This window comes from Sebastes fasciatus, chromosome 8 (genome assembly GCF_043250625.1).
Source record: "Sebastes fasciatus isolate fSebFas1 chromosome 8, fSebFas1.pri, whole genome shotgun sequence".
NCBI classification, from domain to species: Eukaryota; Metazoa; Chordata; class Actinopteri; order Perciformes; family Sebastidae; genus Sebastes; species Sebastes fasciatus.
Window position 1 is genome coordinate 6860903 of NC_133802.1, and position 23474 is coordinate 6884376.

At 40.1% G+C, this 23474-nt stretch overlaps 1 protein-coding gene across 5 annotated transcripts in view; it reads left to right on the plus strand.

Moving 5' to 3' along the window:
- Positions 1–22517, plus strand: part of LOC141772230 (solute carrier family 41 member 1-like) — a 36883-nt gene extending 14366 nt beyond the window's left edge. For all 5 annotated transcript variants that reach the window (XM_074643006.1, XM_074643004.1, XM_074643005.1 and 2 more), the window contains 9 exons: positions 1551–1658; positions 3077–3148; positions 3444–3588; positions 4725–4871; positions 6559–6703; positions 6893–6972; positions 13363–13497; positions 15353–15501; positions 17914–22517. In XM_074643006.1, the coding sequence (XP_074499107.1) occupies positions 1551–1658; positions 3077–3148; positions 3444–3588; positions 4725–4871; positions 6559–6703; positions 6893–6972; positions 13363–13497; positions 15353–15501; positions 17914–18087 (1155 nt within the window). In that variant the 3' untranslated portion in view covers positions 18088–22517. The remainder of the gene's footprint in view (positions 1–1550; positions 1659–3076; positions 3149–3443; positions 3589–4724; positions 4872–6558; positions 6704–6892; positions 6973–13362; positions 13498–15352; positions 15502–17913) is intronic.
- Positions 22518–23474: the final 957 nt, after the last annotated feature.

Genomic DNA, 23474 nt, shown 5'->3' on the forward strand with positions numbered 1-23474 from the left:
AACAGTGAGGCGACACGCAGGAGACTGAATGCGATTGACAGGCATCATGTTGATTAACGTTAGCAACATTAGCCAGTTAAATCCACAATATCACGTACATTCCCTTGATATTCTCAAAGCTGAACTAACTCTTCTGCTCCGCCACTCGCTCGTTTTCTCACACACTTGCCGCTGCTCTCTCTCTCTTGCTTCACCACTCACCTCCCACATATACACACACTCTTCGCACTGGCTCTGCTATTCTCCCACAACACTATTTTTGCCCGTTGGGAGTCTTGAGTTGTGTTATGGGGCTGGTCGTTTGTTGGCATTAGCGGACTCCATTTCTAACCAAACGTTAGCTGCGGTTGCACACTGTTAGCCCTGTAAGCAGAGCTGAAGATAGTAAAGGCACTCGAGAGCGCGCGTGATGTCACAGCTGTTGGATTTTTTTCCAGAAAAACGGGCCCGGGTTTTTCACATTAAAAGCAGTCTACAGATTGATAGAGGAAACCCAGGAAGTCGCGGAAGGTCTCATTTTTAGGTTAGGTTACAACCTGTTCACACATTGGCAATAAAAAAACAAGTAAAACACATTTATACATGTAAAAACTTAGATAGAGTCCCTTTAATATCAGTAAATATAATTACAATAACAGCAAAAATATTATAAATACATATTTTTTTTTTCTCCTGAGAAATCTAGAGTACTGTGGTTTTTAGTTATCTTGGCTTCTTGCCCATCGCACAAGCAGCAGCAGCAGCAGCAGCAGCAGCAGCAGCAGCAGCAGCAGCAGTATTCTGGCAGAAGCAGGCCATGTCCCAAGATAGCCTCCCGACATGGCAGCCAGAACCTGAGAGCAATGTGTATACATAGACACACACACACGAGCACACAAAAAGCACACCTCAACGTTCACTATTCTCTTATTCCTCCCTCTGTCCTGCATCATGGCCTTCTTTAGCCCCCTTAAACTTAATCGTTATACCCATTTAAGTTTGACTGAATCACTGATCATATTTGTGATTCTGGGACATGTTTTTCCCCCGAGAAAAGTTTTAATAACAAAACTTCTTATCTGACACTTTTTCCTTTTCTTTTCGCTTTTTCCTTCCTCTATTTCCGGCCTGCTCTGTCAGTTCCTCCTCTCATCTTTAATTCTCCTCCCCTCCCCTCCCTGCCTCTGCTCCACATCCCTCTGGTCTTGGCAGCTGTGGCTGTTCTTTTATATGTGCATCTATTTAAAGATCTAAACTGTCTTGGACCTGCCAACCGGAGTTGTAGTGAGAAAATATGAGGCAGACTCTGTGAACTGTGCATCTTCTAAACCCACTGAACCTCTGCAGTATGGCGTCAGACGATGCTCAGAGATGTGGAAACAGAAAAAGTAGGCTACTGGGTTAGCCTAGAATATGTGATGTGCTTGTTTAACCGCATCAGTAACGGACAACGTTCAGAGGGTCCATCCGTGGGGGTGGAGATTATTTATTTTTAGAGAATTTGTATTTGTTTGCAATGCTTTGTAAGTGTTTATGCAATATTTAATTTCCGATGTGTGTGTTTGTTCCAGCACTGGAAGGTGTTCAAGGTGATAACAGAGGTGTTCATCCTGGTGCCTGCGCTGGTTGGACTTAAAGGAAACCTGGAGATGACCCTGGCTGCTCGCCTCTCCACCGCTGTAAGACGCTAAGTACTTTAGGTCCTCACACAAACTCACTTTCGATTAATAACTTGACAACTTTCTTCAAGCCTTATATACAGTATGTGTTATTATTTAAAGCAGCAGTGAGTAGAAATGGAGCAAATATGATTAAAAAAAGTTGTTTTTATAAAATGGTCGCTATATCCTGATGAGAAAGTTGGTGACCCGGCCGCCATGTTGAGATCAGTTGAGGAAATACCAAGCACCGCCCACCAGCCCGAGCAAACTCTGTCATTTTACAGCTAAACAGTACACTACAAGCTGTTTCTGAAAACATTTTACTCGACGAATAGGCATTACAGTAACAGAATATTGATTCATATTTGATCAGCGCTGCCTAGTTTGACTGTTTGATCAGAGTTCGCGAGTACAGCTGCCTCTGTAGAATAAACAGCCAAAAGGAACGCTCTCTCTGAAATGACCTGTGATTGGTCATAGATTTTCTAAAGCCTGAAAACAGAGCCATGAGGAGGTGCAGAAGTTTAGTTTTCTCTCAGAACACTTGAATTACAATATGCTGAAAGGTTATTATGGAATTGTTGCCCAATGATGCCAAAAAATATACTGCCTACTGCTACTTTAAGATAACACTGTAACTACTCCCTAAGACTTAATTTTACCAGCGGACATATAATTCATCATGCTGATTCAGCAGTATAAGGTAGAAATGTATAATTTAATACCAATAGGGTTTGCTTGTTTTTCAGCTCTGACTGAGAACCACCAGATATATTGGTTATACAGTATATGTACGTTATATTGCTACAAGTAGAGTGGAGTAACCTGCTTTCAACTCTTAAATGGTTTCTTGAAGTACCATTAGCCATGATAATGCAACATGTTAAATTATTCAGAATGATATTGCGGTCTTGTTTTAGCACTTGGTTCTGTGCAGATGGAACATAATCTTGCAGTTGTTTACTGCAAAAGTCCTGTGTTTCTTGACCCAGCCATCCACCTGGACCTCCTCCCTATGTTCGCCGCTCTCTATACTTTCCGGTTCACTATTACGTGGATCACATATGAATTGATTTCGTGCTGACAATCACGAAAAAAAATGTGAAATTCATATTTTTGTAAACGAATCACTACATTAAATTTCGTGACTATTTCACGAACTTCTGTGCGACTAGGCTGGTACAAAATAATTGCATTACAATTTGTGGGCTGTTATCTGAAGCGTTACCCAACCCCCTGAAAAAGTCAACTCTTAACTCCCAACTTGGATCTACTGGCTGCTTGTCTGCCCCTTTGGATGACTTTTTGAGTCAATGAGCTATAATATTCCACACAAACACTCAATTTTGATAAAAATATATAACTTGAATGATTGAAATGGCCTTTTCCCCCCCACATTCTCATTAAAATGACCAGTGGTATCTCCTTGTTTTTAGGCCAACACAGGCCAAATGGACGACCCTGCTAAACAATGGACCATGGTGTGCAGCAACCTGGCACTGATACAGGTAACATACTTATTGTATACTCACATAGCCTACTGTACTGTTTTCAATAGTTAAGGCAAAGAGAAGAATCCAAATAACCATTGAGATACTTTGTTTAGATACGTGTGGTACTCTGTGGTCAAACGATGAACTGTTTAATCAAGCAGATAATCAGCAGATTAATCAGTAATGAAAATAAAGTGTTAGTTGCAGCCCTACTGTATGTAAATGTCACCGCACTGTACCGCCACATTATTATTATTGTTGTACTCTTGTTGAATCTTATGATAACATCCCGTTTCTTAATTTTGTGCAGGTTCAGGCGACGGTGGTGGGCTTCCTCGCAGCAGTGGCAGCCGTGTGTTTAGGGTCGTTTTCTAGAGGGGGGGTTGAACTGGACCAGGCAGCCGTTCTCTGTGCTAGCAGCATCACCACCGCCTTTGTCGCTGCTCTTTCCTTAGGTAAGTAACCTGGGATGCTTTCATCGTTCTGCATCTGAAGTTGTATTTTAGGTTATATCAGGCTCAGTTGTAGAGCTAGAGTGAGGATACTGGCATCATATTAAATTAAAAAAACCTAAGGAATCCATTGGTACCAACCCCCGTCATACTAGCTAGTCACAAAGGAGGTTAAATAATGCTACAAAATTACGTAAAAATCTTGTCGAGGAAAAACTGGTATGGCCATTTTCAAAGGGGTCCCTTAATAATAATAATGCATTTTATTTATATAGCACTTTTCTAAAAACTCAAAGACACTTTACACAGATAAAAAGGTCATAAAACAAGGATCATAAAAAAAATATAAAACACACAATATTAATCACACGGCTCCAGCTTCATATTTAACAGACAAATGTGGTATCAATCTTCTCATCTAACTCTCAGCAAGAAAGCAAATATATACTTTCCAAAATGTTGAACCAGAGTATGGCTTTTTTTTAACTCACAATGTTAAACAGCATCGCTCAGTCCAGTTCAGCATACAGACCCAACAGGTTTTTCATCTAGCAGCAGGTACACATACCAGATTATGCATTCACATTATGCAGTGATCATATGAGGGGAAAGGGTGATTCCCCTCATATGATCACTGCATAATCCCTAATGTATCCTCCTCATCATAAATGCTCTAATGTTTAGCAGCCTTGATGAGTGAGGGAACTCAGTTTCCCTTAGTTGTGTTAAAGTAATTGCTTGAGTCATGTCTCGGCGGGGAATTTTTAATATTTCTCTATGATTCAGTTTCCTTAGATTTCTTATTTTGCTCAGCTCTAAAATGCAGCTCGTTTAAATTGTTGTTTCTCTTTTCCAGCCAGCCGTCACTGTGTGAGGCTGGTCGACGCTTTGGAAACGTATCGATGTTTCAGTCGAAAGCTTTCGTCAGTGATCTTGTAACAACTAATAAAAACTCTCTCTCTCAGAGCACACTAAATGTATTTATTTATTTATACATTTTGCCTTTTTGTTCACCTCGGTTCAAAGTGATGACCACTTTGCTTTTTTCTCCATCATCCTATTTTCTGTTTCTGTTCCTGTACTAACTCTCCTCTTTCTGTCTTTCTGTCTTCACTCTCGACTCCTCCCCCCCCCCGTAGGCCTGGTGATGATCGGAGTGATCATCGGCTCCAGGAAGGTGGGGATCAACCCGGACAATGTGGCCACCCCCATCGCTGCCAGTCTGGGTGATCTGATCACCCTGTCCCTGCTGGCCGGGGTCAGCAGCACACTCTATGAATATAAAGGTGAGGAAAACACAGTAACATGGAGTCATGAGGGAGATGAGATAAACCTCAGCTCTGATTTATGGCTCAGTGCTGCTGTGGTATCTTCACTCACATCTGGATTCATACATTCTCTCCTAATAAGTGAAATATTGAATGTCTTTGTTTTGTAGTAATAAAAAAAATATTAGAATGTGACTTTATTATCGATATTAAGTAGGGCTGTCAAAGTTAAAGCGATAATAACGCGTTAAAGCAAATTCATTTTAACACCGCTAATTTCTTTATAAGTATTAATCGGAGGTTGTAGCGGGCTCAGTTTTAAATCCAGAGTGAAGAGACTGGCATCATATGAAACAAGACAGCTGAAGGAATCCATTGGTACCAACCATTGGTACTACCGTCACGAAGGAGGTTAAATATCGCTCCACATTTACACTAAATTTTGGCGAGGAAAAACTGGCATGGCCATTTTCGAAAGGGGTCCCTTGACATCTGACCTCAAGATATGTGAATGTAAATGGGTTCTATGGGTACCCACGAGTCTCCCCTTTACAGACATGCCCACTTTATGATAATCACATGCAGTTTGGGGCAAGTCATAGTCAAGTCAGCACACTGACACACTGACAGCTGTTGTTGCCTGTTGGGCTGCAGTTTGCCATGTTATGATTTGAGCATATCTTTTATGCTAAATGCAGTACCTGTGAGGGTTTTTGGATCAATATTTGTCATTGTTTTGTGTTGTTAATTGATTTCCAATAATACATATATAGATACATTTGCATAAAGCAAGCATATTTGCCCACTCCCATGTTGATAAGAGTATTAAATACTTGACAAATCTCCCTTTAAGGTACATTTTGAACAGATAAAAAATGATTTATCGCGATTAACTTTGGACAATCATGCGATTAATTGCGATTAAATATTTTAATCGATTGACAGCCCTAGTATTAAGTCAAATGAGAAGGAACATTTTGACCAATGCACAATGTCCCTTTTTTGAGTTTGTCATGCTGTTGACCAGAACACAAGATGGCAGCAAAAGTCAGGTTTATTTTCTCAGACTGCTCGTCATGGTGTGTGTGTGTGTGTGTGTGTGTGTGTGTGTGTGTGTGTGTGTGTGTGTGTGTGTGTGTGTGTGTGTGTGTGTGTGTGTGTGTGTGTGTGTGTGTGTGTGTGTGTGTGTGTGTGTGTGTGTGTGTGTGTGTGTGTGTGTGTGTGTGTGTGCGAGTGTGTGTGTACACTGAAGTATAGCAGTGTTGCTATGTAGGTATTCACATTACCTCCTTTTGTTTAATTTTTTTCAAGCTGCTTTATGTACGTGGCCTTTCCCTCATCTGTTCCAGGGTGTGTGTGTGTAAATGTGTAGGAGGCTCTAATTTGTGAAAGTGTTTCTTCATGTGGGTGATTTATAAATCTTTATCTTGTATGTACACTTTATATTCGGGCGTAGGATAGAACTTGACCTAAACCCAGATCATCACCTTTTTTTTTTTAACTCGACATAAATATTGATGACTTGACATACTACACATATACAGCATCTTGTCTCTTACTGTGTAGGTAAATGTTAACTATTGATACTGATTATTGCATAATTCATGGCTTCTCTGAATGTATAGCTATTTTTTTATTTATCTTAATTTCTTGCTGACCATCAATAGAAGTGGGATATGAGAAGGCGTCTGTTCCTATCCCACAGATATATGGTACCTGTCCCCCCTGGTGTGTCTGGTCTTCCTGGCTCTGATCCCAGTGTGGGTGGTGGTGGCCCGACAGAGCCCTCAGATCAGGGAGGTTCTCCGCTCAGGGTGGCAGCCTGTTATAGTAGCCATGTCCATTAGCAGGTATACACACACACACTTTTCATTATTTTATTAAACTGTTCATTAATACATAATTGTATTTAGCACAATTTATAACTTTTTTGTACAGTGAACTACCTTTTCTCTGAATGGTTTCTTGTTCTGACATCAGGCTGGGAAGCCCTGGCTGGCAGTGACTGCTCTGATCCCCTCTGTGTTTGTGTTTCCCAGTTTCGGAGGCCTTATACTGGACAAGACAGTGAGTGATCCCAACTTTAAGGGCATGGCTGTCTTCACGCCCGTCATCAACGGTAAGCTGATAGGTCTTCAAAGAGAAAATGATTCCACAGGGAGAAATCAAACTGAGAGATAAATTAGCATTTTAGCAGTTTATTGATTGTTGTCCAGAGTGACAATTCAGAAACATTAACGCATTATAAAGATTAAACCATTTACTGCACACATGTTTATACGGTGGTGTTTGGCAGTGCAGCTTCTACTGTTAGTGAGCACTGGTGAATCCAAACAAACACATATCATTGATGGTACATCATGAATATAGTGAGGTGCCAACACAATCCCATTGATAGTGACATAATATTGAACTAAAACCTTATTGAGGATGGAACCTGCCAAAATCAAATATAAATGAATAAATAGATAAATGACTCGATGAATAAATGTCATTAAATGCAGCAAAAATAATATTACAAAATTGATAAATAATAAAATAAAATAAAAAAAATTTAAAAAACAAATGCAAAACTAAATAAATAAATTTAAAAATGAATACAAATAATTAACAAAAATAAATAAAAGCAAATATTAAACAGAAGTGTAAATAAATTAGGGAATTAATACAAAGATAAATAAATAAAGAAGCAAATTAAATCAGAAATATCAATTTATGTCACAAAATGGGTTCTATGGGTACCTACGTTGGGCTTGAGTTTGCCATGTTATGATTTGAGCATATATTTTGTTATGCTGAATACAGTACATGTGAGGGTTTCTGGACAATATTTGTCATTGTTTTCTGTTGTTAATTGATTTCCAATAATAAATATGCATAAAACAAGCATATTTGCCCACTCCCATGTTGATAAGAGTAATAAATACTTGACAGATCTCCCTTTAAGGTACATTTTGAACAGATACATATGTGTGCTTTTCTTGATACTAAAGACACATTTCAGTTTGTACCACAAAAGTATGGATGTATGATACATTCATCCTTACCAACAAGTGAGTGAAGAGAACAGTCTTAGCTCAAAACTAATTACCATGCATGGTTACCTATGTCAAGCAATTTTCATTTCTTTCAAGCTCATTTTATTGCCATTTTGATGAAATGAACTGAAACCAGTCTGGAAGGCCAGGAGACCAGTCTAAAAGCAAATGGGATGCTTTTAGTGTACATGATTTACAGTTAATGGGCTAAAACATGCGAAACTGCCAACGTTTCCAGTAAATGATGCCTTAAAACCACTGGAGCACCAGCTTCACAAGCAGCAGCTATTTCACATGCTCCAACTGCGGTCAAAAGTGCATTCAGGCCATCATGTGGAGCGTCAAACCGCTTTGATGCATCTCTCTGATGTTCCATTTTTACAGTCTCAACAGAAGACCTTCACAACAGTTATACATAGATTCTTCACAAATGTATGAGTTGCATTAAAGCAGCAGTAGGCAGATTGAAATATGATTTAAAAAAAGTTATTTTTATGAAACGGTCACTATATCCTGACAGTAGTGCATGAGACAGGTAATCTGAAAAAAAATCATGTTCTTCTGTGTCTTGCATAAAATGTTTTCAGAAACGTATTTTAGTGTACTGTTTAGCTGTAAAATGCCGCCATGTTGAGATCAGTTGAGGAAATATCAAGCACCGCACACCAGCCGGAGCAAATTTTCTCATTTTACAGCTAAACAGTACACTACAAGATGCTTCTGAAAACATTTGAGGCGAGAAATAGGCACTACAGTAACAGGATATTAATTCATATTTGATCAGTGCTGCCTAGTTTGATCAGAGTTCGTGAGTAATTGACAGCTGCCTCCGTTGAATGAACAGCCAATAGGAGCGCTCTCTCTCTAAAATGACCTGTGATTGGTTAAAGTCTCCCGTCACCGGCTAGATTTTCTAAAGCCTGAAAACAGAGCCATGAGGAGGTGCAGAAGTCTAGTTATCTCTCAGAACACTTGAATTATAATATGCTGAAAGGTTGTTATGGATTTTTTGTCCAATGATGCCAAAAATATACTGCCTACTGAAGCTTTGACGTGCAAATACACCCTTTGCAGCTCACCAACAGAGCCAATTTGATATACTTGCCAGTTCAAGGACTTCATTGACTGCTAAGCTCTTCCCCTGAACAGTGATTGTACAGCAGATATGTCAAGCTTTTGATTTCTCCACATACCTACAGTAAGCGGTGTATGTGGGGCTTTAGGAAGAGCGATGTGTTAGCTGCAAACGTTAGCAGGCCCTGCTAACTTCTTTTTTAATTTGATTCTTTTTTAGGGGGCGACCAGCCCATATGGCCTATGCCTTAAGCCGGCCCTGAGTAATCTCAACCACTCGTAAAATGTTCTCTTACCCAAGAGGAGAGCAACAATAAGTAAACATTGGTTAATCCAAGAAACAAATGGATCTGTGGATACAAACAAAAATAATTGGAAATGTGTTCTTATATTGCTTCCTGCATGAGGCCCATTGTTTAAAAAAAAAATTTGAGTGGTGAAGCATAGCAAGCAGTTTAATTCATTGCATCAAATTCATTACCCATCACAGTGGTGCAAATGCAGCTATGATACTGTGGTGGTAACGCATGGTGCTCTGCCTGAGGTGCACCGTAGAATGTCAAATGATGCGTGTCAAAAGTCACATTAAGTGCATTAAGTAAAAGAAGACAGATCGTCTGGCCTTAGCATCAGTCTCAAGAAGACCAACATCATGGGCCAAGACATCAGCAGCATCCCTACCGTCTTCATCGGTGAGCACACCCTTGAGGTGGTGGAGGACCTCTCCCTGGATGCTGAATTGGAAAATCATCTACAGCAATGGCTCGCCTAGCCAAGAGGGTCTGGGATAATTCCATGCTGACCACCAACACCAAGATGAAGGTGTATCAAGCCTGCATGCTTTATGGCAGCGAAACATGGACCCTGTACCCCCCCGCCAAGAGCGCAGACTCGATGCCTTCCATCTGCGCTGCCTCAGACGGATTTTGGATATCAACTGGCAAGACCGCGTCCCAAACAAAAAAAAGTCCTGGCTCAGGCGGGGATAACAAGCATGTTCGCCCCGCTCACCCAAAGGCGCCTGCGCTGGCTTGGCCACGTGAGCCTGCATGCAGGACGGCCGAGTTCCCAGGGACATGCTGTACGGCGACCTCGCCGCCGGCTCCAGACCTGCAGGTAGACTTGTCCTTCGCTACAAAGACGTCTGCAAACGTGACCTGAAGGCGGCCAACATCGACCCAGCAGGACGGGAAGCTGCAGCTGCAGAACGCAACAGCTGGAGGCTCCGCAGAGGGCAACAACAACAGTACCCACAGAGCCAAGCGTAGAATATACCTGCAGCAACTGTAACCGAGTCTGTCGTTCCAGAATCAGATTGCACGGCCACAGCAGGCACTGCAACTCATAGATTAAGCCTGGGCGCAAACTCCATTGTCTTCCGAGACAGAAGGATGCCAGAGAAACAAGACCCTAAATGGATGGCTAGATGGAGCAGAGGGAAGGAGAAAGAGAAGAGAAAAAAACTTTTTTTTTCAGTGTGCATTGATTTTGTAAACTGACCCACGAGCAATCCCTAACAGTTTAATTTGACTTTTTGGATTTGCATCCAGCTCTTTTCCTCCATGAGAGAGACCCAATCGACTGCGGAGAGCAGAGAATTAAACTACTTCTGAAGCTTTATTGTTACTTCATGCACATAGAAAACCAGATTTTAAACCCCATAATGCTGTTTTAGAATGATGACAAATGCACTGAGACATAGTGGAGGAGCGGAGGCAAAAAAGAAGCAGCGTTCAGAATGAGTGGTTTGGCTGTGAGGTGATGCGTGCAGTGATCCACCGAGTATCGGAGAGAAGTCGATATAAACCACTAATGCTCTACCCCGAGTGTCCTGGCACAGCTGACAGGGCCTTTAATAACCACTGTCACTGTTTCTCATTTTGTCTCTGCTGGTCTTCCCACTGTTTCTCAATCTCCCTCTCGTTCTCTCTCTTTGCACCGCTCTCTGCTAAATTCTTCTCGTCTGGTTTGAATTTCCCCATTTTTCCCCTCACTGGCTTGCATATAAACCAGTATCATGTTTTACTTTAAAAGTTCCCTCAAGTCTTTTCCAATTTACAAAAGAACATCTGCGCCGTCTTTTGGCGGGTAAATACTTGGAAAGGTGTCTGATGTAACTGATTTAGGCACAGATACCCTCGTGAACATCAACATTTAAATGGACTTTGACAGCCGGTGGGATCTGTAAATGTTGTTTTGCATTGAGCATTAACACGGCTTTGAAGACGTGAATTAGAAGGCTCAACTCACACCGGGGGGGGGGGAACTGGTGCAGTCCTATAAATACCTAGGAGTGCACCTGGACAGCAAGCTGGACTCGAGTGTGAATACTGAGGCAATATACAAGAAGGGCCAGAGCCGACTCCACTTCCTTAGGAGGCTCAGGTCCTTTGGTGTATACAGGACAATGCTGAGTGTGTTCCATCAGTCAGTGGTGGGAAGTGCCCTCTTCTTTGCTGTTGTATGCCGGGGCAGCGGCATTAAAGCCCCAGATGCCGGCAGAATAGACAAGCTGTTAAAGAAGGCGGGGTCTGTCCTTGGAGCCAACCTGGACCGGGTGGCTGAGAAGAGAGTGCTGGCTAAGCTGCTGGCTATTATGGACAACACCACCCACCCACTTCACCACACTTTGGCCAGACAGAGGAGCACATTCAGCAAAAGACTTATCCTACCTCGGTGTACCACAGAGCGGCACAGAAGGTCCTTCCTACCCACTGCCATCAGACTGTACAACTCATCTCTAGACTAACTGAATAAAAAAAAAACGTATACACACACACACACACACACACGCACGCACGCACGCACGCACGCACGCACACACACACACACACACACACACACACACACACACACACACACACACACACACACACACACACACACTGTTACTCATCCATCCACCAGTGCAGTCAGACATGCATCAGAATTGGACATTAGTACTTGCTAACTAGCTTTTAAGAGTATTTATTGTTAATGCCTATTTTTAATCTTATTTATTCTCTTTCTATTCTTATTCTTGTTGTGTGCTTGATCTATCTTTTGCTACTCTAACTCAGAAATTTCCCCTCGGAGATTAATGCCTACCTACCTATTTGTCAAATATGTAATATTTTTATCAACATGGGAGTGGGCAAATATGCTTGCTTTATGCAAATTTATGTATATATTTATTACAGGAAATCAATTAACAACACAAAACAATGACAGATATTGTCCAGAAACCCTCACAGGTACTGCATTATCATAAAAAAATATGCTCAAATCATAACATGGCAAACTGCAGCCCAACAGGCAACAACAGCTGTCAGTGTGTCAGTGTGCTGACTTGACTATGACTTGCCCCAAACTGCATGGGATTATCATAAAGTGGGCATGTCTGTAAAGGAGAGACTCGTGGGTACCCATAGAACCCATTTTCATTCACATATCTTGAGGTCAGAGGTCAAGGGAACCCTTTGAAAATGGCCATGACAGTTTTTCCTCATCAAAATTTTGCATAAGTCTGGAGCGTTATTTAACCTCCTTCGCGACAAGCTACTATGACGTGGTTGGTACCAATGGATTCCTTAGGTTTTTTAGTTTTCATATGATACCAGTATCTTCACTCTAGCTTTAAAAGCCCGCTACAACCTTAAAATCACAAGTTGCGTTAATACGTTTGAGAAATTAGTGGCGTTAAAACAAATTTGCATTGACGTGTTATTATCGCGTTGACTTTGACATCCCTCATAAAATCTTATCTCAGATCTCTCATTGTTTAACACTGGTGAGCTTTTTTGTTGTTGCTTTGAAGCACGTCACATCTGGGACCGGTTCAGACAAGATCAGACCTCTTGACACAAAGTCAGTCAGAAACAAGTTATCTATCAGAGTTTCAGAAAAGGCACATAGTGCTTTTTTGTACAACCAGAGTCACATTTCACTGTCGGAACCATACGGCTGCATGCCGTTGATTTTCTTTTCCACACGGACACGTTGCTGCTCTCTGAAATATCGGGTGGAGCTTTTGTTTGTGACTCCACTGGCCAGATTTTCGCTGTGCTCTGGCCTGTGTAGCTTGGCTTATTAAGATGGACTCTATAAACCCCGGCTGGATCAAGCTTGTGTCATTTCTTGGCTTAATTATGCGTGCAAGGCTACGATGAAACAGAGATTAAGTGTTACGGATTCTGAAGCTGTTTACCGTCCCTTGTGGGAGAGACCTTTCTGTTTCACTTGATTATGAGGATACAAAAATCAATATCGGCTCTTTAAATGAATCTGTGTGGGAAAACAATAAGTCTTTGTCCGACATGAAATGAAAGTTCAAACCAATAGATTCAAGTGATTGCTTCTTCATTCATATATTCATTGCTCAGTCCGTCTGCCCTCTTGTCTTTCCTTCTCCTGTGTAGGAGTGGGTGGTAACTTGGTGGCCATCCAGGCCAGTAGGATCTCAACCTACCTGCACTTCTGGAGCATCCCGGGGGTGTTGCCCTACAAGATGAGGCAGCACTGGCCCAATCCCTGCATCACCTTCTTCTCCTCAGGTAACACCGCCATGCTGAATGCATACCTGGGTGTCTGAATACATAAAATCTTGTCTGAAATCTATTTAAGTCCCTACCATTCTGCCCTTTTTTTTTAGAGGGACAGGGGATGTTCATGGGTAGATACAAATTCAGCAGTAGATGCCACATAGAAGTGTTGTACATCATATGAAAGCTGGAAGAGGTGGTTATTGAAAGATGCAGCTCAGCGTTGTGTGTCAAGTTCTTCTAGTCATTAATGAGAAATAAAAAATATGAATAAATGAATTCATTAATTAAAATAAGTTGTGAAAGTGTATAAGCGCGTAGAACATAATGATGTAAGTATATGAGGTCGGATATATGATGATGATGGGTTGATACCATTTGTTACACAGATTTGGTGCTAAATTGAACCTTTTTTTAGCACTCGAGAATTGATAAAAATGATTAATAATCCCTCCAAAATACCACATTAAGACACCAAGACCTCGAGGAACATCACAGAAAAAGCCATGCTGTGATTTGGTATCAAAAACTTTTGACATTTGAAGATTTCTGCAAGAACTGCATTTTTCGGTAATTGGGTGGCGAGCACTTCTGTTTTGGAAACTGCTTAGAAAACCCCTTATTGTCAATCTAGCCATCCATCCTCCAAATGCTCTAGGTCTCTAGTTTGTGGTTGTAAAGTTTCATGAGGCTGTGATTATCCTAGAGGTCACCACAGGTCATTTTATACAGTGAGGTCACGTTTCAAAAAATGATCTCACTACAATAAAATGGCTACTATGGGGACTAACATCATCACACATGAATATAATTGGGCTCATTAGATCCACAAGAGTCTCAGCTTTACAGCGATACCCAATTTATGTAATTCCGCGACTGTTTGGGGATCCTAGTATGCAGAAATATTCAAACATCATTTTAGAATAGGAGAAAATAACACTTTTCTAAGGCACGTAAACAACTGCATGGTTTTTGCCCCAAACTGCATGTGATTATCATAAAGTGGGCATGTCTGTAAAGGGGAGTCTCGTGGGTACCCGTAGAACCCATTTTCATTCCCATATCTTGAGGTCAGAGGTCAAGGGACCCCTTTGAAAATGGCCAAGCTAGTTTTTCCTCGCCAAAATTTAGTGTAACTCCGTAGCGTTATTTAGTTTTCTAGTTTCATATGATACCAGCATCTTCACTCCAGCTTTAAAACTCAGCCCACAACAATCTCTGAAAGACAGAATAGCGGCCGGGCCGTCGGATTGTTAAGAGGTTAACCAAAGTGTTTACCCAGCGTGCCTTACAATAAGAGGCAACTGTCGAACAAATTGGAATTCCTGAGTCGCAGATGTTGAAATTTGACTTTCAAAAGCAAGCTCACAAACTTATATTCGTCAGGCGGAACAAAAACACAAATAAATGCTAATGTTGGTCCACATCTGCTGGAGGTGTAAATAGGCAACAGATTTGCTATAAACATATGTGATTCCAGCTTGTTCTGCTGCCCTCCAAGTTACCAAAAACAAAAAGAATGCAGATATACTGTTATTATCTCTGATTATATGATAGTCTGGAGAACACATATCCATTTTCAGTATCATGGTTTAATCATCCCTTGAAGATAGCATATAAATTCCTCTGTTGGGAGTCTAGTGATTAAAGAACAGTGGATTTCTGAACTAAAGGGACCCTTTTTCTGGAGTAAATGTCCTTTTTCAGGGAACTGAATGGATTTGAACCAGAGCAGAACATCCTGAGGAGCTTCTCATTTAAACACCAAAACACAGCAGACATGACTGAGTTAACAGCGAGGGAAAATCCACACACAAAAGTGATCATATTACTAAAATAAAGTACTCACTTTCTCTGTCTCTCTCAGGGGTGAATTCCAAGTCAGCACGAGTGCTTCTGATGCTGGTGATCCCCGGTCACATGGTCTTCCTCTACGCCATCTCTCTGCTGCAGGGAGACGAGGTGCCGATCTCTGTAGCCTTCACCGTCTGCTATCTGTGTGCCGCTACGCTACAGGTAAACTGATGCAGTTCCATACACACACTCTGTGAGATGTCTCCACGTCCCCTTATTTACTACAAGAAATAGAGAATCATTTTTTTATATTCCTGTCAATTATGACCGAAAGGTTTCGTATGAACTCGTTGGCCCTCAGTTGGCCCTGAAGTTTCACATGACACTCTGACACAAACTGACTGTGCAAACCAAAAGTAAGACTTCCTACAGTCTGATAAAAAATGGGCTGCTTCCACCTGTTACCTAACTGTGAAATGAGCCGCGCCAGGTGTTGGTGCTTCAGCAGCTCGGTGAGATAAAGAAGACAGAACCGAAAGTACACCGCACTCCTGCCACGGTCACCTTACTGACCTGCTCGAATCAACATAACGTCAACCTCATCTGTTCAGTGTTTGTACAAACCTGACACTCATTAAACATGCAGTGTTTGTCCGTATTGTTAGTGTTATTTGTACGAAATGAAATGCTTGGTACCAAGTCAATGATTGTCTGGCGATCTCCATGATCTCTTGCAGGTTCTAATAAATCTCAGATTTCATACAGTATATGCCAGAGTCCAGAAAAGCTGATTTCACTACTCGGAAGCTTCAATTGAGATCACTCGCTTGGCTGATTAAAAAAAACACACAAAACATGCAGTACGCAGGTACAGAGAGAAAGACACTTGAGCAGCTGAGGTGCATTAATCCAGTGGACGCACCCTCACAGCCCTATCAGATGAACTGAAGTACCCTTGATCGATCCATCATGTTCTAATTATGCTCTTTTGGAACTAACCTGATGTTATTAAACATTGTTGAATATACAGAAGTGGTTATTGTTACAATACATTTTTCATAGAATTGACGGCACTATTTATGTTAGTAAAGTGTATGTTAGTCAGAATGCTGGGGATTGTAACTTTAATCACATTTTCCCCCCATTATATACATCAGACCGGCACATACGGGTACTTCGCAAAAAGTCAAGGTCGCGCCCCCTTTTGGGGGATAGAAAACAGAAGATCCCAAAGACTTCAATGCAATTTAACGTATGTTTGGATTGTGATTTTGATCACCGCCATGTCCCATCAGTCTTCCCCCATCCAACACAGTGGCAGGATATTGCTTATCCAGACTTCTATACATATTTGATTGAATCACATTAGACTAAGTGTTGTCTGTAAATAACCAACGTGTTAATAACCAACGGTTTGATCTGTAGGTTGAGATTTAGTTGGAAACGACAGTCTGATGCTGCTATAACGTTAATGTATGACTGTATTACTGCAGCAGCCTCCCACTCAAGCTAACGTTAGCTAGCCATGCTAGTCACTGTCACCAGCATCATTCAGCCGTTTACCACACTGACAGTGAATATTCACGTATCGTATGTGCCTCAAATCTCAGTGTGAAAGCCTCAGTTAACCCGCTACACAAAAGCTTTTCAGCATTTTCTCTCCTATGACGGCAAGTTTCTTTCCCCCAAAAGGGAGCACAGCCTCGGCGATGAAGCCATGCTGGTCTGGTCTATAGCTTGGAGCCATAAAGCTCCTCTATTATATATTTTTTAGGACACGGCAGGGGAACAAATCAGAGATCAGCGTTTTTGGATTCATTGTTGGTGCAACCAACTAAACAGCAACTCTTCAGCATAGCGTTATTACTATTAGCGGTTTGTTTAAAGGTCCCGTGTTGTAAAAAGTGAGATTATCATGTCTTTTTATTATAAAGCAGCTCTAGGTGATATATAAATACTGTGAAAGTATGGAAACGCTCAATCAATCCATGGAGAAATACACACAGCCGTATTCAGAAACTGTGCCTTTGAAACAAGCTGTCGGGATTTCTGTACATTTGTGATGTCACAAATGTACAATATTTAGATAATTTCACTGTTTTTAATGTAAACATCCTAAATGTGTCCCAGTTTATTTTCTGTTGCACTGTATGTGAATGACATCAGCTGACAGGAAGTAAACATGGACCCAAGCTGTTGCCTAGCAACGCAATTCCATTACAATTCTATTACAATTCCATTGCAATCCGACTGAAATGTGCTAAAACGGAGCGTTTCAGACGAAGGGTAAATACAGGCATATTGAGGCAGACGCTATGAGGAAAATAAAGCTGTTTTTTTTTACATTATAGCACGCAAACATGTTCTAGTAGAAACGTAAAATACAAGTATGGACCTGAAAATAGGCATAATAGGGGACCTTTAAAGTAGAAGTTTGGAGACATGTTTCAACTTCTTCTGTTTACTCTGTTACCGTCTATGAGGGACACGGGATTGTTTTCCCCCAAAAGGGGGGCGTGGTCATTAGAGCCTACTCTGGATGACATACTTCCCGTCTGATGTATCCATGTTTTGTTTTAATGTATTTTCCCTCTAATCGCAGCCTTTTTCAGCTCCGTTTTCTTCTCCCTTTAGGTGGCCATCCTCCTTTACTTTGCCGACCTCATCATCCGTGTGATGTGGAGACGCAGTCTGGATCCCGACAACTTCTCCATCCCCTACCTGACCGCCCTGGGCGACCTGCTGGGCACCGGCTTCCTGGCCCTCTGCTTCCGCGGCGTCTCGATGGCTCAGAGCCTGGGTCTCTGAATGTTCCCCCCTTTAACCCCTGAACTCTCAGCCAGCCACTGTCTCGTTGCACCAATGTTGTTAAATCTACCCAGAGATGCTTTTGATTGGACAATAAAGCATTTTCTGATGGTTATCACCGGGCCAGTTCATACCGAGGAATCTGTCTTTGTCACAAATTCCAACCTTTACAGTGATGGAGAGGCGGCACAGGTAACACCCGTCCATTAATAACCCATCCATTTGGGTGAAGGAACACGTCCAGCAAATCTAATTATTTTATTTGAGGGCGAAAGACTTTAATAGTAGAAGTTTTAGTTCTCTGTCCGCAAGAATGTTTGACTTTATTGTGTAATCATTCCTCTTTATCTGTCTTTTAGTTTTCATGCATGAACTAAATGTGAGTTTTGGTGGCTCTGTGCTCGCCTCGTCTCTCAGCTCATCTCTTTGGCTTCATCAGAGGAATAAGTAGCGACTTCTAAGCAGCGAGACTGAACAATTGGCCCGTTTATGGACATCTGTTTGAATGTGGATAGATCAAACAGACTTAAAGCAGTCCATGTTTGGATGGGCTGTGTACTATGCATTAATGCTAGAGGTTGTGGGGGTTGACGTACTATATGTAGTACACTAACTGGAATTTTAATGGACGTATGGGCAAATGGGACAGATTTAGTTTTTACGCAATCAGGTCACGTAGCTGTACTGTAACATACGGGGAATGTTTCGTCATCGCGTGAACAAATCTCCGTTATCATCCATATAATGTACTTTATGTACTATCTTTTCTTAACGTTTTCTGCAAATTCATTTTTTAGGTAGCGTAACGGAGGCAAACAGACAGAATGGAGTAATCAGTATTTTCATGGCCAAAGGTACATAGCATGGCTGCTAGGTGAAAACAGTATGATAAGGAGGAAGATACTATCAGTAGGTGTGTTGGGAGTTTGTGTCAGTCATGAAGAACAGTGCAAAGCAGATCCACCTCACGGCACCTCACCGCTAGATGAAGCCAAATCCTACATACTGCACCTTTAATGTTATGACTTTTTAGACAGACTATTTTACCCCCCCCAAAAAAAAATTAATTGTAGTTTGTTATAGCAAATTAACTTTAATTTGATTATTATTTGCAGTCCATAGCTTACAGAAGCAAGTGCGGTGAAGAGTTCAACAGCATACAGATTAACCAAACCAGAGTTCAGTAACTGGAGCCTGGGCAGTAGTACATATCCAGAATGCAGCAACTATAAACCCAAAGTGCAGATTCTGTGTTGTGGCTTGCTTTTTAGGTCCGGCTTTGTCGTCAATGCAAATTTAAAAAGCTGTTTTCACTGAAATGAGACATTTCTCTGGCATACTATTTTTTTATATAATAAAACAGATTCCAGAAATTCACATACAGATTCTAACTCAATGTTGACTGAATATGAAGTTACTGCATTATACAATAATGTATGAGATTGATTTCAGATTCTACATCATACTAAAAGTTGTTCAAAGGCCCGAACAATCATGTTCCAAAGCACTGTGAAGCCCTGAAAACATATCGACACCTCTCACTATGTGCAAACAATCTCAGTATTCAAAAAAACATTTTACATTATTTTATTTATTATCAGTATTATTGTGAATTTTGTGCCGCCATTCAATGTAAAAACAACAAACATCAGTGAACTGATGCAGAAGATTTCTAGAAGTTTTTGTTTTCACCCGCCAGCCCACGTTTATGTGTTGACATGGATTGTGTAGCTGCAGAGGATTTTGGGTATTCCCTCACAACTTGATACTAACGGTCCCTTTAATGGAAGGTCCACAAAGCCTTACTGTTCATTATGACGTTGACAGAACCATAAAACCTCATCATTACAGCGGTGAATGCATAATACATGCACACGTGACTCTCAGGTGTGTTCAGACAGACGGCAAAGCCAATTTTTTGCACCATTCACCCGAATGTGACTCACCTTTAACTCCAGTTCTTTGTTATTTTCCCTCCACAGTCTCACTGTTTTTCCTTCTTGTTTCCATGTTGATAAAGCAAATTCATAAAGTCCTGCGATGCGCTCATATTTCAGCCCTGTCTTCTAAAAGTTACGTTCCCATACAACAACTTTAAAAACAGATCACAGCTCACAGCTGGCGGTACCGTGAGGTGGTCGGCTTATTATTAACACGGTGTGTTTCCGTGTTAACGTATCGACGGATGCCTCCCTCATTCAGTAGCCTTGTTATGTCTGTATAACGTTACACTACGTTGTCTGTCATCCCGTCATCTACCACTTTTTTCTTTCTCACCGTGGACGGCCAGCAGCCCCCGCACACACGTATCTCTCTGCTCGAAGAAGGAAAGAGGTGGGATCATGCATCATCAACGCGTCATCAGTTACACTGTGCATGTGTTATATCCTGTGATCTTAATGCTCAGGCTGATCGGAATTCTTAAAAAAATTCATGATCCGGATCGCCACCAAAATCGAATGGATTGTTCATTGTTCCACACCCCAGCCCTCCAAAAAATGTCATTCAAATTCACGGTGAACTTTTGGAGTAATCCTGCTAACAGACAAACAAACAAACAAACCAACAAATAAACCAACGCCAGTGAAAACATGACTTCGGCCTTGGCGGAGGTCATGATAGTCCGCGGAAGTCCACGTATAGAGGAGACCGCTGTTCGTGTCCCGTGTGAAACTAAAAGTCAAATTAATAATTAATTTACATCTGTAGCTTAATAACATAACAAACATAGTAATTTTAAGCCAAACCGTGATGCTTTTTTTAATAATCCTAACCAAGTAGTTGTTGCATTTTTGTTTTGTTTTGTTTCAGTTTACAATTTTGACCCCGTGTTTAAAACTGCAACCGTAATGTAGTTTAGTTGTATGGGAATGCCATTTTTGTAAGAGACAGGGTTAGACATTTTCAATTCCACATCTAAAATTGTATTCACATTCTGTCTGAACACACAGTTACACTTAATTTAAAGTCAGATTTAAGCATCTTCAATTCATCCAGTTACGCATTATTTCAGTTGACGTGAACACACATAGATTACAATTAGTACGGATAAAAAAAACTTGAAAAAAAACGCAGTATTTAGAGATTATAGTCTGAAGTACTCTGGCTATCTCTCTTGCTATCATATCTTAATGTGTATATGAGCTTAATCTCAAATGAGATTTCTCAAAATAACAGAAATACAAACGTGTGTAAATGCACTCATGAAGTCACATGTGATAAATTTATCTCTTAATAGCTCATTTTAGAGACAAACCTCATAAACACTGAAATCTGAGGCATTGTCTTGTCAACAATTCATATTCTATGTGAGGTATTTCAGTGTTAATAGTGCTTTGGTAAAAGCTTTTATTGTGACACTGTTACACAGTACTTTCTACACTTGGAAATGATGAAATATAGATATGTACTATTTGAATCACTCAAGCTTACTGAAATATGTGTTAACTGTGATACTGTGAGAATTAGACCACAGCTAAAGTTGTGTTGTACCAGCACATAAGTGTGTCTTAATCAGTAGGGCTGGAAGATATATCAGTTCATCTTTATGATTATAACTGTTCCCTGTTATTGTTATTCATTGTTATTTTACTGTTATTATAATTAATTGCAGTCTGACAAGTGAAAGATTGTAGCATTATTGGTTGGTTTAATGTATGGCTAGATGTCATTAGTTGCTGTGGCTTTTCTTAAAGTAAATATATTGAAGTTGGAAAGTTTATATGAATTTTTGATGACTAAATTTAGGTTGGCAATAATAACTGTATTTTTTTTTTTTTATTCTAAATAAAAAAAAGAATAACATAAATAATAATAATAATAATAATAAAAAAAGTAATTTAAAGGAATAGTTCACTGTTTTTGGAAATATGTTGATTCACTTTATTTCCAAGACTTAATTGAGAATCCTCTCATCTAACTCTTGGCAAGACAGTGAATAAACATATATACCAAAATGTGGTTTATCATCCAGCCCTGTTAATAAGTATGTAAAAGAGTGATGGCAAAATACCTGATTGTAAACTTGCACTTTTCTTTTAATAGTAGTCTAAGGTTGCCTTGAAAACAAAGTTAATGTCAACTGTGTCTTGTGTAAAATATCCTCATCTACAACCATATCGGTGTCCAAAAATAGTAGCTTTATTTAAATGTTGCAACAGTCTTTTCTCTTTTGCTGTCTGTTGGCAAAACTTTGTACCGTACTTCAATGTTGACACTGCCACATTATGACTTTAGGGGCTTTTAAAATGCCTTTATTTTGTAATCCTGCTGTGTTCACTTTCACCTGAGCTTCCACACCTGTTATGTCTTATGTGTGTGCGCAACGATGAAGTGTGGAATCAAAAATGTTACAAATGTTTGGTGAGTGTTTATGTGATTTTGTGGCTATGAACAGTTATATTTTAATAAAAACCAACAGTGTAATGAAAGACGAGTTACTTTGGCATCCTCGCCTAAATCAACCAAAGAATCAGATGATTTCTTACTTCTGTGCCATCAGATGGAAGTATCAATAATGACACCAGCCAGGTGTCCATCTAAATTAACACACATTTTAACCACAGATCTGGGAAATGCGTAAAGATCATCACCTCACACACCTCGGGTATCTCCATTTTTTTGAAAAAAAAGTCACAGTAAATTAGGTCGAAAGAAATGTCATAGTATAGTATGTCGAAAAAAGTCCTAGTATACAGTAGCATGTCAAAAAAGATGTTGTAGTATAGTATGTCGAAAAAGTCATAGTATAGTACATTGAAAAAAAAGTCATAGTATAGTATGTCGAAAAAGTCATAAAAAAGTCATAGTATAGTACATTGAAAAAAAAGTCATAGTATAGTATGTCAAAAAAAGTCATAGTTTAGTATGGCGAGAAAAAAGGCATTGTATAGTATGTCGAAAAAAAGTTATCAAAAAGTTATATCAAAAAGTCATATTATAGTATGTTGGAACAAAAAGTTTTAGTATAGTTTGTCAAAAAAAAGCCTTAGTATAGTATTTCGAACAAAAAGTCATGGTATAGTATGTTGAAAAAAATGTCATAATATAGTATGTCGAAAAAGTCATGAAAAAGTCATAGTATGGTATGTCAAAAAGTCAATATATATAGTACGTCGAAAAAAAGCCTTAGTATAGTATGTCGAACAAAAAGTCATAGTATAGTATGTTGAAAAAGCTCATAAAAACGTCATTGTATATTATGTCGAAAAAAGTCATAAAGTCGTAGTATAGTATGTATGTTGAAAAAAATATCTATATATATTGTATAGTAAGTCGGAAAGGAGTCATAAAAAGTATAGTATGTTGAAAAAAGTCATAGAAAGGATGTTGGAAAAAGTTATAAAAAAAGTTGTAGTACAGTATGTCGAAAAAAATAATTTAAAAGA